Source organism: Macrobrachium rosenbergii, chromosome 55 (assembly GCF_040412425.1).
Source record: "Macrobrachium rosenbergii isolate ZJJX-2024 chromosome 55, ASM4041242v1, whole genome shotgun sequence".
Taxonomy (NCBI): Eukaryota; Metazoa; Arthropoda; class Malacostraca; order Decapoda; family Palaemonidae; genus Macrobrachium; species Macrobrachium rosenbergii.
In genome coordinates this window covers 86086250-86103793 of record NC_089795.1, presented here as the reverse complement: position 1 = coordinate 86103793, position 17544 = coordinate 86086250, and the positions used below count along the sequence as shown (strand labels likewise).

The 17544-nt window shown below is 37.7% G+C and overlaps 1 protein-coding gene across 8 annotated transcripts in view; it reads right to left on the bottom strand.

Annotated features, from left to right (window-relative positions):
• LOC136835570 (nucleolar protein dao-5-like) overlaps positions 1-17544 on the bottom strand; it is a 47673-nt gene that overhangs the window by 16058 nt on the left and 14071 nt on the right. For 4 of the 8 annotated variants that reach the window (XM_067099243.1, XM_067099246.1, XM_067099247.1 and 1 more), the window contains 3 exons: positions 17097-17230; positions 14307-14356; positions 1576-2039 (listed from right to left, as the gene is read on the bottom strand). In XM_067099243.1, coding sequence (XP_066955344.1) covers positions 1576-2039; positions 14307-14356; positions 17097-17230 — 648 coding nt within the window. The remainder of the gene's footprint in view (positions 1-1575; positions 2040-14306; positions 14357-17096; positions 17231-17544) is intronic. The other 4 variants (XM_067099249.1, XM_067099250.1, XM_067099245.1 and 1 more) reach the window with 2 other exon arrangements.

The following is a 17544-nucleotide window of genomic DNA, read 5'->3' as shown; positions in this document are numbered from 1 at the left end:
AGAGTCCAAGGATCTATGGGCAATGTCCCAAAGGTAAAAAGGAGGTGAATGTGGTCTGTCATTGACCATATTCCGTCCTTAGTACCTGTCTGACAGGTTCTTCTTGAATGCGAGGGGCAGACCAGTGCCCGGGACCTTATGAAATCTCGCCCAGAACATATTGTTGTTCACCAAGTTAGCTGTGGAATATGTCAGTTTGATCATTACATAAAGTCAAAAGAAGTGGTGCTCTTGGACACCACTTGTTGGCTGAGCCAAAACTAATAAGAAGTTGTTGGCACCCAGGATGAAGGTTAAGTCCTGAAGTGGTAACGCAAAAGGCCTTTGATCACTTGGTAGCCTTTAGGGTCCTTAGAATTGGAATGCTCATACAGTGCTGATCAACCCTGTAAATCAGGCAGAACGACAGGAAGGCAAAAGCCCAAGACTTCTACCACCAGGTGAAGAGTCAAGTGAAAACTTCGGGGGAGGTCAGAGGCACACAACAGAGATAGGCATGGAGCCATCTGCCCTGAAGAGATACAAAGTCTCCCCGAGAATGAAATGGAGGAACTTGCGGAAGGATTGAAGGGTGAGAATTTGGAAATACCCGTCCTTCAAACCCAACAACGGAATCAAGTCTGACTCCTAGATGGTTGCAAGTGCAGAGAGTGTCATTTCTATCTTGAACCAAGATTGTTGAAACAGGTCAGGAAAGAAAGATCTACGACTGATTTTCAATTACCCGTCACTTTCTCTATACGAGCAGGACGGCTGTGGATGTCGGGAACAGGACTGTATGATTTCCACAACATATTCATACAATACACCAAAGCCTTTAGCTTCCCCTCTGGGGAAGATTCTTCAACAAGCTGGAACAAATTTATGGACATGGACCGGATGGTTAATGAGGGGTGGCAAGACCTTGAACGGAAGTTGATGTCCTACCGAAGGACATCTACTACCCAGGTTTCAGTCACCGTAAAATGATGCTTAGATCTAATTGTACTCCCCACTGGCAGCCACATGTGGGGAGGAAAGCCATCTTAGCATCTTATTATTTCTTCTTAACCTTACTTCCCTTTCAAGGAAAGGAAAAGGAAGGGGTTCGAATCTTTTGCAAAACTTGGTTGTATGATGGCCAGTGGCTAAGACCAATCCCAGAATGTATCGTTCTGAGGGTGACTTGCTCTGATGTTTTCACCCGGCACATTCTTGGTTCTGTGTACCCCCTTAAATGGATCGGTGCTGACGAGTCTCGAACACTTGATATAGAAACTTCCAATGACTCCAGTTGATGTTACCACTAAGTCATCGAGAGAGGTCAAGGGAACCAGAGAGGGAGACATAGAATACAGTCAAGCCGATCCAAAGACTGAAGAATCGACGGTACATGATGGCCGTGGGCAATCTGTAGAAAGAGGAGACGACACCCATACAGGTCCCGGAGAACGGTTCTATTTACACGGCGGTGAAAATAGCTGCTATGCGGGAAGTGGTCCCAGCCGCAGTCACACCCAGGGGTCATCATCCCTCATACATGTAAAGACCGAGGGTTTGCATACGTGTAGGAACAAAAATTAAATAAAATCTTACCTCCCTGTGATGGAACAAGTAACAGCCCTGAATTTGGAGTCTGGAACTGAGGTATTTGTATTGGACCCTGGGGCTGGAAGTGAGGAGCAACTTGTGGAGTATTCAGTGACTGGATTGAAGAAGATAATTGTCCTAAGATCTGGGACGTAGCTGAAGAAATTGATTTTTTCTTATCATGGGAAAACAACGCAGGTGTACGAAGAACTGCAGGGTTATGAAGAACTGCAGGGTTATTTGGTTCTGCATGACTTTGATTTTTATGAGACCTTACAGTGTTATAAGACTTTTGCTGAATGGCCCCACCTGATGATACAACCACATTTGGGCATGGCTGAGCTGGGTTTGGTTTAAACATCATTGGTTGACTAGGTGCAGTTACTGGTGCTACAGACTGCACTGGAGGTAATGATGACACATCCAACCTAGGTATTGGTTTGATTTTCCTGGGTCTACCCCTTTTAGGCCTGTAAAATTAGAGAAAACATGAAGTTAACATTATCCATGCCATTTAGATGCTTGAGCTGATATACACATAATTATTAAGTGTTTTGGAGATTATATAAGTAATTGTATCTTCAAAAAATGTAAAAATTATCTCATGCCTAAGACTCATAACAAGGTAAAAGCAACTACAGGCAGTCCCTGGTTATCAGCGATCCAGTTTTACAGCGCTTGTCTAGCAACAATGATAGCTGGATTTTCGGTGCCAATACGCACTGATCCCTGGTTATTAGCGCCGATCCCCACGTATCGGCGGCGCCAATCCCCAGTTACTGGCACTGATAACCAGATATTGGCGCCAATAATCGGGGATCAGCGATTTTCGGTTATAGTGATGCCATCGGGAACGGAATCCCTGCCAATAACCGGGGACTGCCTGTACCGTACAAATATCATTATTCACGTAATTTCAGTGTAGTAGTCAAATGGCTCCTTCTGTCTGGGTCTTATATTTTCAATGGTAGAGTCCAGAACATGAAGAAAACAGATATGTGACACAACCTCATTATTTTTCCGGAATGGACACTTCAATGCCCTACCTAGCCCATGCTTATATAGGGAAAGAAAAAAAAAAAAAAAAAGAAGGGAAGAAGTGTAATAAAATTCTTCACCCAATACCTTGCCAGCCACCGATAATGGACCCAAAGCACTAAAATCATTAAACACTGTTTCTACTTCCTTCAAATAGTGAGAAGCAAAAATGGACTACACCTCCAGTTGGTAGACTGGATAATGGAGGTCAAGGATATGTTATGTCTAAAAGCCAAAGAAGTAGACACCACTCTGGTATCGTGTGCTCTCATTTTAAAGTTTGGTAAAATGTCCTCCTGGATCTGGGAATGTGCTTCTCTAATCAAATCTCTCAAGGAGAACGACAATGCGTTCTTTGACAGAGGACGAGATGGGTTCCTTACAGAAGACCAAAGATTACTAGATGACCCCTGATCTTTTCTGTCCTATTCAAGTAGTATTTCAAAGCTCTGACTGGACACAGCACTCTCTCTTCCTCCTCTGGACCAAGAATATCCACTAAGTTCTTGACAGTGAATGAACAAAGCCAGGGCCTGGGGGAGTCCTCGTTATTGGCCAGAAGTTAAGTTAAGTATACCTTAGTTTAACCAGACCACTGAGCTGATTAACAGCTCTCCTAGGGCTGGCCCGAAGGATTAGACTTATTTTATGGGGCTAAGAACCAATTGGTTACCTAGCAACGGGACCTACAGCTTATTGCGGAGTCCAAACCACATTATACCGAGAAATGAATTTCTGTCACCAGAAATAAATTCCTCTAATTCTTCATTGCCCGGTCGGAGAGTCGAACGCGGGTGCAGCAGAGTGCTAGCCAAGTACGATATCGACCCGTCCAATGAGGAACTGTTATTGGCCAGAAAGCCTAAAGTGAAAGAGAAAACTGCATCTTCTTGAGAGGAACCCACTCTCTTGTCGATAGCTTGAATTTCACTGATGCGCTCAGCCAAGAGAGTCTTATGCGTCAGATTGCAAACAGAAGCTGAACAAATGAGCCCATCAGCCATTTCAGGACCACATCCAAACTCCACGAGACCAAAGTGTTGCCCTTTTTCTGTTTCATTGTAATGAATATTTTTATCGGGTCTTTAATGTCAGAGTTCGATGAGAGATCCAGGCCTTTATGCTTGAAAAGAACGAAGCACTACCCGATAACCTTTAATGCTAGACGAAGACAACTTCCTGGTATTCCTTAGAAAAAGGAGAAAATCCACAATCCGAGTTTAAGTGGTCTCAGAAGATGAGATACTGTATTGCAGGTGTGGCACCACCGTTCAAAGACTGACCACTTGCCTGATAGACGAGGCTAGAAGACTTTCTCAGCACATAAGCCTCTGCAACCCACGTGAGAAGCCTTTCGCTCTGACCAGCTTACGGAAAGTCTGAAGCCTGTCTGAGCAGTGATACTTTTTGGGGAAGCAATCTTGAGTAATCCACCAACAGATGTAAGAGGTCCAGGAACCACTCCCTCAGGGGCCAAAACAGGGCTATGAGGGTTATGGTCGCAATGTGGTGTGCCTGAAACTTGTTCAAAACTTCCCTGATCATGCCAAAGGGCGGGAAGGAGTACAGGTCTAGATTCGACCAATCTTCTAGCATGCAAGCCCTACTGGATGATAATAAGACCTACAAAAAACTAATAAAAAATCCCCTTGATCCAGTCATAAAAAATTTCAACAGCACAGTGAAAAAATCCTTAAAGATATAAAAGAACTAATAGGTCAGTTGTCAGTAAAATTTCCCTCTTTACTTTACTTATACAGATTAGTAAAAGCACACAAAGAAAATAATCCGATGCAGCCTATTATCAGTCCTGTTGGCTCAATATCATATAAACTTTCGAAATATATTACCAAGCTCTTGTCCCCATTACTTGGAACTATCTCTGATTCTCACGTATATAATTGTCTAGTTTTAGTTGATAAATTGAACAAAATCACTTTCTGCCCCACTGATAGATTCGTTAGTTTTGATGTTTGTTCTCTTTTTGCTAAAGTCCATACAGATTCTATTTTAAAGTGTTTGTTCTCTTTTTGCTAAAGTCCTATAGATTCTATTTTAGAGTATCTTAGTAATGAACTAATCCATCATGAATTACCTCTACCTGTAAGTCATATTATTTCACTCACCAGGTTGTGCATTTGTGATTTTAAGTATATTCAATGGTGAATTTTACCAACAAATATTTGGTATGGTAATGGGCAACCCTTTATCCCCACTCCTCTAAAACTTGTATAGGGAGTTCTTTCAAAAATGATATTTACCCAATATTTATACTCCTTTAAAGTGGTATAGATATGTTGACAATATTTTAGCTGTTTTGCCTGCTGGTATTGATGTAAATGGTTTACTCTCTAATTTGAATAACCAGGTACCAACCATTAAGTTTACTTTAGAATTAGAAAAAGACAACTGCCTCCTTTCTTAAACGTTTTAATACATAGAGAACCATTTCAATGCAAATTCAGTATTTATAAGAAACCAACCAACAACTTAACTTATGTCCATTTTTATTCAGGCCATCACCTTAACATCAAAATATCAATTTTTTCTTCTATATTTTCACGAGCTTTGCGCATTGTCAGTCCCCAGTATTTGGATCAAGAAATTGAATACATAAGAAAAATAGGGACAGATTTATGTTATCCTTCACATATACTAGATATTTGTTATAATAAAGCCCACAAAAAGTTTTATAGTGAAAGTAACATGGAGAAAGAAACCCCTAAGAGCATTCTTAGCTTGCCTTATTTAAGTGGTTTTGAAAACATAAAATCATTGTTAAAATCTTTTGATGTCAACCTTGTTTTTTCCTATAATAATACACTAAAAGGCTGTTAATAAAAAATATCCCTAAAGAAAACAACATCATAAATAAAGTTCCATGTTTGGACTGCCCCTCTTTTTATATTGGCCAATCTAGCAAAGACTTAGATGTACGTATAAGCAACATAAGTATTCAGTCAAAACTGGACAAACATCCAATGCTATATTCATTCATTTCAGTGAAAACTCTCACAGGATAAATTGGACTGAAAGTTCAGTGATTGCCAGATCAAAAGATTTCTCTTCAAGAAATTTTTTTGAGTCTGCTTTTATACAGCTTACTTCCTGCTGTAATTTTAACCTTAGCCCTGGCATGTATTATTTGGACCCCTTTATTAGAAAAATATTCAAGAATGACCTAAAAGATAAAGTCACTGACTTAATTACAAAATAGTTACCTTATATATACTTTCTATGTATTCGTATGTTTAATATAATTTTTCGTTGGTAAAAATGCTCATCTTGCAAAAATTGTTGTTGTTTAAAAAAAAAAAATTATTTTGTTGTACTAATATTTTTTGGTGGTCAGTCACCCCCTTGTATAATCTTTTAATTGTCCTGTCCCTGCTTCTGAACAGTTGACCCTAATCCTTTGTGAAACCTCTTAAGTATTTAACCCTGCTTTGGCAGTTCTACTTATTGTTCTTCGATTGTGTTGGATTCCGGGTACATATTTTTCCTTTGTAATCCCCACCTGTTATTTATAGAGCTTTCTTTGTAAACTTACTTTTATATTTCTTCAGTCTGCTAAGTAAAGGACGACAGACAGTCGAAAGGCCTCGCAGCACTCCAGTGTTTCCCGAATATAATATAAACTTGGTAGGACGGCCTACTCCAGAGGGAAGGGATGCGACCAAGAACTCAACGCCCAACTCCTGACTAGGCAAAGCCTAAATGAATATCGAACTAGGCCTAGCCTAGGCTAACGGAAGAGTGCGGGAAGGGTGGAGGAAGGGAAACAGGAGAGAAATTTTGTGCCGAGAACCAACCGGGACCGAAAAGGGGGGCAAAAAGGTGAATAGCCTAGAGGAGACACACCCAATGAACTCTACTCCTTCGAAAAGAAGGGGAGAACAAAGGGCTCACTCTGCCACCCCCCAAAATGGCCACAGAGGAAACAGCAACAAAACTCCCTCGACCCGATGGACCACTCCACACCTAACCTATGAGGGGGCGAGAGGACAGGAAGCAATACGAGCCTAACATGATAGGCAAGGGAAAAAGACCCACACATTACATAAAAAACCATCACACAATAAACATAAGAATAATTCTAAGAATAATTTCTAAGAATAATGTGCTCATGCGAGGTGCGTAGCCTACCTCAGAGAAGCGGCTAGACCTAAGGCTGCCGCTACCTCGAAGCGGTAACAAAATAATATATATATAAAAGCACCAACGCCAAGAATAATAATAAAAATATAATCTTAGTATCAAGTTAATACCAACTAGGAACTCAACCTGGGGGGAGACCTAAGCGGGGCATGACGGGAACCTAATAGGGACTTGTATGGGTTTATCGAGAATCTAATAAAACTCCAAAGAAGCCACACAGAAAACCCGCCAGGAGGAGAACCGGGGAACAGATAAGAATATAACGACAAGGAGACAACCCGACAGAAAAAACTGAGGGGCCTGCATGATCAACATGGCTGGTTAGGGGACGCTGTGGCGTCATAACAAAGATCTCATAATTGTGAAAAAGGAGACAATTTCAGCCAAACTTATCGAAAAAACCCCACAATAAGATGGTAATTAACTTGGAGATGGTAAAACTGCTTGAAGACATGTCAAAACAGTTGAAATAAATCCAAAGAGCACAAGCACAAAATTTTTGCTGGAAACAGTCACGTGCTAGAAAATGGAATGAAGTAGGTGGCGCTGGTGTCGCCGCGGACCTGGCGGCGTCGGTGTGTGGGAGCTGTAACGGCTCACCGCTCTCTTCCGGGGTTTTAACATAGGGATATCTTTTCGAGTGTAGCTCCGTGGTTGTGATCCTTTCACTCACCCTTGGTTATACCGGCGTCTTCCTTGGAGAAGACGCTCGATCTGGGGGTAGTAACCCCAGCATTCCTGAAAGCTCTTTTTTCTCTGGTATATCTAGCAATTTGTACCTAGAAATTCGTGCATGAATGGAATTTCACCGGGTGACACGGGGCCTTCCTCAGAAATAGATTTTTCCTTTGTCAAAATCCCTTTTATATTTCTTCAGTCTCCTAAGTAAAGGACGACAGACAGTCGAAAGGCCTCGCAGCACTCCAGTGTTTCCCTTTCCTTTGTGGATTTTATCTATATATATATATATATATATATATATATATATATATATATATATATATATATATATATATATATATATATATATATATATATATATATATATATATATATATATACATATACAGTAGAACCTCGGTCCTCGACTGTACTAGAACTCGACATAATCGGTTTCAACACGAAATGTTGAGTAAATTTTCTGACGGACTCAAACAACAAACTGGAATCCGACCCAATGAATCATATGATGTTTGTAGAAAAAAAGAGTTTCAGGCGGCTGCCGCTAATTGGCGTTGTTGGTGGCGTTCTTCCCATGCTTATTTAAAGCATTTAAAGCCCACACATGCTGCTGCTGCTGTTGAAAAACAAGCCAGATTATCACGTTAAATTAATAATACAGTATTTATAAGCCAAATTACTGTATGTCTGTTATCATAAAATTAAGAAAAATTTCCTAAATTACGTCGGAACTTGGCAGCTTGTGGCAGATATAAACAAACCACAGCACCGCACAGTGGTGGGAAAACCCAAATACGTGATCAAAAGTCTACGGTGGAAAGAAGACGATTTCATAATAGGCTCGTCAGTGCAACCTGCCACTTTTGCATTTTTTTCATTAATAAGTGATCAAATAATTGTTTTTTCACACAAATATGAAAGTATATTTTCTAAACAAACTGAGGGGATTTAACAGTGTACCTAAATATATTTCATTGTTAATGAGAAGAGGGTGCATTTAATAGGAAATATGATAATGAAATTAGATTGTTAACCAAAATATTTAATATGCACTTAAATATGTGGACTACATATTGTAAAAGCATAATCTTTAACAATAATGACAACAAATAAAAAGATAACAAATAAAATCAGCATATATATAGGTGACAAATTACCAATTACCTATGTTTTACACAAACTTTTAAGACAACAAATAAAAAGATAACAAATAAAATGAGCATATATAGATAAAAAATTACCAAATACACATGCTTTACACATACTTTTAAAGATAAAAATAACACATAAACATAACAAATGAAGGAGACAAAATACCAGCTGCATACGTATTATATGAAATTTTGAAAATTATGATAACTAATGGTGACATATTACCAACTACATACTTTCAATTTACTAAGGTATATCTTCATGAAACATACATGCACACACTCACTATTACCATACTCATACATACCAACAATACCATGTATACAATCGCATATACAGTGAACCCTCGTTTATCGCGGTAGATAGGTTCCAGAACTGGCCGCGATAGCTGAAAAGCCGCGAAGTAGGGACAACATATTTACAGTATTTATTTAACATGTATTCAGACTTTTAAAACCCTCCCTTTACATAGTACTGTTAACAAACCACCCTTTACAGTAATGTACAGATATCTACAATATGTACATACAGTACACAGGCACAAATGATAAGCAATAAAACAGTAAGTGAACATAAAAAAATAGAAAGATTGTTATGGTGCGTACTGTACAATTGTACAGTATTTTACTCACCACGATAGAGTTGGAAGTTACAATAAAGCCCTCCTCGTATGTACTGTTAACAAACCACCCTTTAATGTACAGAACACTTAATGCATGTACAGTACCCGAATCTAAAACAGGCACTAATATTAAAATGTTAGAATATTAAAGTATATAAAGAAATAAAGATTGTTACTGTACCCACCATGAAAGAAGTTGAAGAAAAACTTGAATGATGATGGCGATGAATTTGCTGCACAGTAGAAATGATGATGATGAAGCTGAAGATGTCTTCTACTGTGCAGCCAATGATTGTATTTTACATTCTCTTCAGACTGCCCATTCTTTTCCTGGGACAGTTCTTCATATTACATTCACTGGGACACTTCTTCAATTTCTTCAACCATTAGCAACATGACCCACCTGTCCGCAGGCTGGAAGAACATTTAACCCCTGCTTCTTTTTTTCGATCGAAGAGCATCCTGTAGTCATGTCTGTCCCGATTTTGTTGCCAGAACTGCAACACGCTCCTAAAGCCCACCCCATTCACTCATTCTTTGTATGTCCTTCCTTTCCACATCTAAAACACCTGTTTCTTCGACTTCTTGGGTCTCTTCCTGTGGTTGATTTTCTTCCTCACTGGCTGATTTTGTCACTACTATCCCTAACCTGGGAATGGCAGTCCAACCCGTTGTTCCCGTTACAAAACCCATCATTATCGCAGTCCTCCCTGGCACCTCCACATTGACTTGCTCTTACAAATCCTATCTAAACAATCTCGGACCACAACTTCATTGGGCCCCTCAACACTTGCATCCTTCTGGAAAGGCATGAACTCTGGTACCCTCTCATCTACCCCTTCTTGCCCCACACACTTACACTTCCGCTATTCTTTATAACCCTGTCAAGCTCATAACCCCTTCCACAATTTCAAAATTTCTCCCTCAAGTCAACCCTTTCATTCGATCCATCTTTTCTTCTCCTTATCCAACAGGAAAGTTCTTAAATGGCAAGCCCTTCTCTAAGAGATATTTACTGACTTGTCCCTAAAACACTCTGGTGGAACCAGTTGAAGTCAACATCTTACTAATCCATGCTTTTGGATTATGCATCCAATCCCATTCTTATTTTTATTTTTCCAAACTTTTTCCCCTGGCTTTAGCAAAAATCCATAATTGCCACACAAGGGTATACATCTTTGTGACCAGAGGCTTTGACTTCTTCTTTGAACAGGAAAGTTTCATTCTCTTCCAAAACAAACCCGCCTCATCAAATTAAAGACTTCTTGTATCCACCTTCAGCGATAATATTCTTAACGTCTCATTCGCGTAAGTTTCAGCGCGACCGTGTCAACTAGTCTAGCTTTCACCTTGTTTCTGAAACTACTCAACATCCCCACTGGCATAAAACGTCATGTCTCAAGAATCAATGTCCCAGTTCATCTACATAATCTTCGTCGTCTTCCTCTTCTTCTTCAGCGTGGTCGCCATCATCTTGAGGTTCCTTTGCTTTCCCATAACCTCAAAGCCTTGACAAAACCTTTCCATACTCCCTAAAGGCAATCCAGATTGACATCCACCTTCCATACTCATTATACTTTTTACGAGCCGTAACCTCCTTTGCACACTTGCTAAAGGTGATAGCCTTTCTCATCTTCTTTCACTCCTTTCACTAACTTCCTTCAACATCTTGTCACCTTCTCAGCAATCCATCATTTTCCGTTGGCGTTTAAGCTCAGTACCAGCCTCTGCACTTACAGCCATCTTACTTAAACAAAGTTAAAAAAAGTTCAACTTCAAACACACACTTATCCACTCGGTATCCTATCTACCGAGACCTCCGAGTCCACGAGAGAAGATGCTGCGGGTCAGAGACAAGGGAAGCTGCTGCGGGTTCACAAAACACCAATCCCTTCTTTACAAAACTGCCTGATTCCCTATCACCAATGGAACCAATCACCCCATCTTACATGCAGTTTCAAATTCAAATATACTTTACCTATTTTATGCTTTTTTTGTTGTTCCCCTGAGTATATCCTTATTCGAGATGTGATTTTTGCAACAAACAATATGTTCCTTGCCAAAAGATTCATGGAAAAGATGCACATTCATTACATTTGTTTTTATAATTAGTATATATGTAGCCATCAGCTCCTTACACCATTCAAATATGACAATTTCTTACTTCATCTGATTAGCGTTTCATATCAGTTTAATTTTACTAGTACTATAATGAATTATCGTTCACATTCTCTTTTTTTTATTTCATTTTGTTTTATATTCATAATGCAATGAACCAACAGTACTAGCAGATATTAATAATTATTAATGGAATTAATGAAATATCTGCCTTCAACAGCCCCTATTTTTTAAATTTCCAAAAATCACTCTTATAATATACATACGTAATGGAAAAAATTTCATCATTTCTTCCACTGTACATCTAAACATCATTCCCTCCAACATGTTTATTTCCACCCTCTCTTCCATTCTTTTCTCTTCTGACTTGCTTTCATCTCCCCAGTTTAGATTTCTTCTTTTGCACTTCTTGTAGCATTCCCCCATCTCCTCCAACTTTGACTCCTCAATCCCTCTTCTGAAGCTGCATTCTCACCCCAACCACCTTGTATTCTCCTCTGGAACCAACCTCACTAGTTCCTCTTCCATCCTTCTTGTTTTGTCACACTATCAGCCACCAACCTCAATTGCAGCTGAAATACCAGCTGCCCTAAGGTCAGAGCGCCAAATTATATATGTGACTTGTGGGTTTGCAAAAAATCCCTCCTTGAAAAAACAATACACAACACAGATACATTTTCTGAACAAATAACCACATAAAATACATTTGCAAAAATTGATCTTAGCTGTTGCTGGGAGATGGTTGAGGATTTTCACTGTATTTTCACAGTAAACACGACAAAAATTATAGTAATTCATACAAACAAACCACTTTTGGAAAAAAACAATTACCCAACCAAAAAACCTGTGTTGTTTTCAGCAAAAAGAAAAGACACATGCACTGACAACAATAACATTTAACAGAAAACACTCTGGGCGCACACGGAAAATACAACAATTCTACCACCAATATCCGCTCTCAGCAGCTACTTCTCCTTATACAGAACTCTGCTCAAGATAAAAAAAACAATAATAGTGATCCTTCAAAACCGAAAAATCCTCACACATATTCCACAGACCCGACAGGGGTTCCGTTCTTGCCGCCCGAAACAAACTAAAATCGTCAAAAATCATAAGAAAACCTCCTCTTCCAACAAAACGATGCAAACTCACTTATTATTGAGTTTTACATCAAAAAACCTTACAAATTACTTATTCTGCCATTTTGGGGCCATCTTTCTTCTCTCTCAAAACGTTGGGAAATGCTAAATAAAAACAAATTTTTGATGATCCCTTTGAAAAGCTATACCATGAGATATGATAACTTTGGTGAAGACATCATTATTTCCATATATAAAAGTTATGGACAAAATATTTTATATTCAAATAACTTTTACATGTTTTATTTTATCAACATGCAAAATTATACTACCAATACTTGAATAGTAAAAGATCTATGAGCCTTTACTTTTTTATGCAAATACTTCAAAACTGTATTAACTAAGGATAAAATAATATATTTTAGTCCAGAGGTGTTTTAGTACGTGCTACATAGCCTATAATTTATGTATTCATGCTTTTTCATCAAATTTTAAAACCTAGACTTTTGATCACAAAATGGAAGATTCCGACCACTGTGCGCCGCCCTGGTGGTGTATCGCGGTACTAATTACATAAACATTCAATACTTATGGTAGATTTCATACAGAGTCTACTGGAATAGTGTACAAAATCACTGTAAAACATCTTTCAGTAAATATTTACTGAAAGATGTTTTACAGTGATTTTGTACACTATTCCAGTAGACTCTGTATGAAATTTCCATAAACATTGAATGTTTATGTAATTAGTACCGCGATCTCTCACCAGGGCAGCGCTGTGGTTTGTTTATATCTGCCACAAGCTGCCAAGTTCCGACGTAATTTAGGAAATTTTTCTTAATTTTATGATAACAGACATACAGTAATTCGGTTTATAAATACTGTATTATTAATTTAATGTGATAATCTGGCTTGTTTTTCAATGTTATCATTATTAACAACAGTTTTCATGTGTACCTGTTGCAGTACATTCTGGTAGTGCCTATAGGCTACCTAGCCTAGCCTATGGCACTCGGTTTTTTGATACAGTAAGCATTTAAAAATGTAAAAAGTGCTTCTGACACGGTAAGTTATTCAACTCTGAACTCATTTAATTGTAATTTGTGTAAAGTTTTGTATAAAAAGGCAAGGTTGGGGTAATGACTGGTGGTCAGGAATGGATTAATCCATTTTCAGTTATTTCTTATGGGAGACATTAACTCAGAATTCGACAAAATCGAATCTCGACACTTCTTCTGGAACAAATTAGCGTCGAGGACCGGTTCTACTGTATATATATATATATATATATATATATATATATATATATATATATATATATATATATATATATATATATATATATATATATATATATATATTTACTTAAAAAATCACAGCAGATGCACGTGACTTCAGTGTGAAAGAGATTCCCACAAGAAAATGACAGGCAGTTCAGTACCATACACTTTCATGGTTATTAACACATCGTCTGGGCACAAACGTGAAAGCGCTTGGTACTGAACTTCTGCCTGTGGGATTTGCTTATATATATATATATATATATATATATATATATATATATATATATATATATATATATATATATATGTGGTGAAAATAACATCACTCTGTACTTAATATAATTTCTGTAAAAAAAAAAATAGTAAAGCCACAAGTGATATACGGTAGTACTAGTGATGGTTGTGTAAAATTAAAATACATTCTAAACTATGACCTGGTCCAAAGTCCAAGTTTTGTCATCATTTTTATGTTATCTTCCATTTACCTTAGTCAAATTACTGACCTTACTTCCTTCATTTTTTATATAGCTCTCCTTTTGACAAACTTTAAAATACATTACCGTATGTGCAAAAGAAATAAAAAGAAAGCAAAAGAAAGCAACTTACTTTGGAGGGGACTCTTCAACATTAACTTGTTGACAACCAGAAGCTGGCACCTAGAAGTAAAAAGCAGTAAAAAGCAATTCAGTATTTTTAAATACTATATGTGCATACATACATACATACATACATATATATACATATATACATATATATATATATATATATATATATATATATATATATATATATATATATATATATATATATATATATATATATATATATATATATATATATATATATATATATATATATATATATATATATATATATATATATATATATATATATATATATACATATACAGGTGTACCTTGAAAATGTGTTGAAAGAACACAAAAACGCTTGGTACTCCTTTTATTTTTCCTGTGGCCTTGGCTAAATATATTGTCACACACTATTTAGTGACATATAAGCATATATATATACATATATCATGTGTTAGCAATAATGGAAGGTAGCTGGCATGGACTGGGAAAAAGGTAGGAAGCCTCTCACATAGAGAAACAGATTTATAAACTGAGCATGTGATCTCAGACGCCTAACGAGTGCATGGGTCCACCTCCTCCCCCCAAACTGTCATGTGTGAATATTTGGTTTCCAGAAGTCTGTATGTTTGTTTCTGCCGTTCCCATAGCTTGTATCAATCCTCATATATAAAAATGAAACAGTTAGGTTTGCACTCAAGTGTTTCATTTTTCCTGTAGTACATCCATATGTATATAAATCATGTTTCAGTGTGATTATAATTCCATTTATATATATATATATATATATATATATACACACAGGCAGTCCCCGGTTAATGGCTGGCTTGGTTAACAGCGATCAGGTTTTATGGGGCTTGTCTAGCGCCGAAAATCGGCAATTTTTGGCGCCGAAAATCACCGATTTCCGCTTATCGGCGCCGATAATTGGGTACTGGCACCAATACATACCTTACAGAGGCAGCGATAACCAAAAATCGATGCTTTTCGGCACCGATAAGCCCCGAAAATTGCTTAAAAAGCTCCGAAAATCGCCGATTTTCAGTTAGCGGCCATTTTCGGTTATCGTCACACCCTCAGAAACGGAACCCCCCCAATAACCGGGGGCTGCCTATATATGTATGTATGTATATATATATATATACACATATATATACATATAAATGGAATTATAATCACACTGAAACATGATTTATATACATATGGATGTACTACAGGGAATATGGAACACCGAGTGTAAATCGTAACTGATTCCATCTTTATATCTGAGGATTGATAGAAGCTAGGGGAACAGCAACAAACCAAATATTCACGCATGACAGGTTGGGGGGAGGGGGTGGAGCCATGCACTCATTAGGTGTCTGAGATCACATACTCAATTTATAAATCTGTTTCATTATGCGAGTGGCTTTCTACCTTTTTCCCTGTCCATGCTAACGACCTTTCACAAAATCTATAAATCTGGCATATTTCTTTTGAAATGGATGTATTGAGTTTATTCATGCTTCGACTGATATTCATATTCTTACAAAAACTGGACTTTTATAACACTTCCTTTCCGTATATTCCTAGAATCAACTATTTTTGCCCCTGCCAATTCTTTGTATAAAAATTCCTCAGTTCACCTGTGTATATCCTACACATTTTTCTTAATGTTCTGTTTTGGGAAAATTAGGTTTTACCTCGACACGCTACACATCTTGCATGTCAGTGAGGTTTACCCAACTTCCTGCCCCACCAGACACCCAACTGCTGATATGCAAGGTGTCTAGCCTGCCCAAGTAAAACCTCAGATTGAGAAGCACTAAGGTTTCAACTTCTTTTATGACCTGTCAGTTGGTATTCTTGATATTCAATTGCAAGTCCTGGGTTTATTCCCCATGTGAGTTAGAAATTTAATATTAATAATAATAATAATAATAATAATAATAATAATAATAATAATAATAATATCTTACTAAACACTACAAGTCCTTCAGCAGCATTTTAAGATTAACATTCACTATCTCTCTCATAAGTATCTTTTTTTTTTTCTTTGGGACAAAGGTTAGATAAGAGTTACATTAATCTATACCATCACTGTTATTCATTTGATGGGTTTGAACAAATAATGCACTTTTCTTTCTACCAAAGGAAAAATATAATGAACTTACCAAACAGCAGTCTACAAAACATGTGGAATTAACATTTTGTCACACTGCAACACATGATGAAGTTAGCAACCCCAATGGTCAAGGCATGTTATTACAGTCTTAACCATCAAGGTAGCCGACAGGATTACGTCAGCACACCAACAGTCAGTCAGCGGCAGGTATAATGACCCATTACAACAAAACACTGACCCCGTTTTCATACACTGGCAGCACAAGACAGGTTTGAAAGAGGGCTTTCTTGGAAATAACATTAATAATAGTCTGAATTCACTAACAGCCTTACTAACAGATGAAAAGAAATGCTTAGCTCTTCGTTGGGCGAGGCCGAGTTCGACTCTCCGGCCGGCTAATGAAGAGTTAGAGGAATTTATTTCTGGTGACAGAAATCCATTTCTCGCTATAATATGGTTCGGATTCCACAATAAGTTGTAGGTCCCGTTGCTAAGTAACCAATTGGTGCTTAACCACGTTAAATAAGTCTAATCCTTCGGGCCAGCCCTAGGAGAGCTGTTAATCAGCTCAGTGGTCTGGTAAAACTAAGGTATACTTTTTAAAAGAAATGCTTTCACCTATCGACAATTAAACCTAAGCTTAACTGCTCTGAGAAACTTAGTTATTCAGCCACATATTCTAAAAGAAACATTCTGATGTACCGAGTTCTGTGAAGTTCCAAATCTGGAGACACTGGCATCCTTTATAATGTTCACCTTTGTTTTTGGTAGTCTTGCCAGGAGTCCCTCTGCTGGCCCGACCTGCGGCTGAGAATTATCTTTATCTGGTACTGGCACTGGAATAAAAAAAAAATAAATAAATAATACAAAACTTTCATCACAGTTTCAAGAACTGAAAAAGTACTAACATTAGATGAAGCACAATAATACAAAAATCTGGATCATACTTTATGCCTTGACAGAAATGCTGTCATTATTACTACTGTTATCACATCATTATCAATATAATCACTATCGGTAAATAATTTTACCATAGTAATACAGGTTTCATGTCACTGTAGTGCATTCTACTACAATACATACCAATAAACTTCTACTCTTCTGAATACAAAGCTCATGCAAAATACGCTGAAAATAACACAGACAGCAT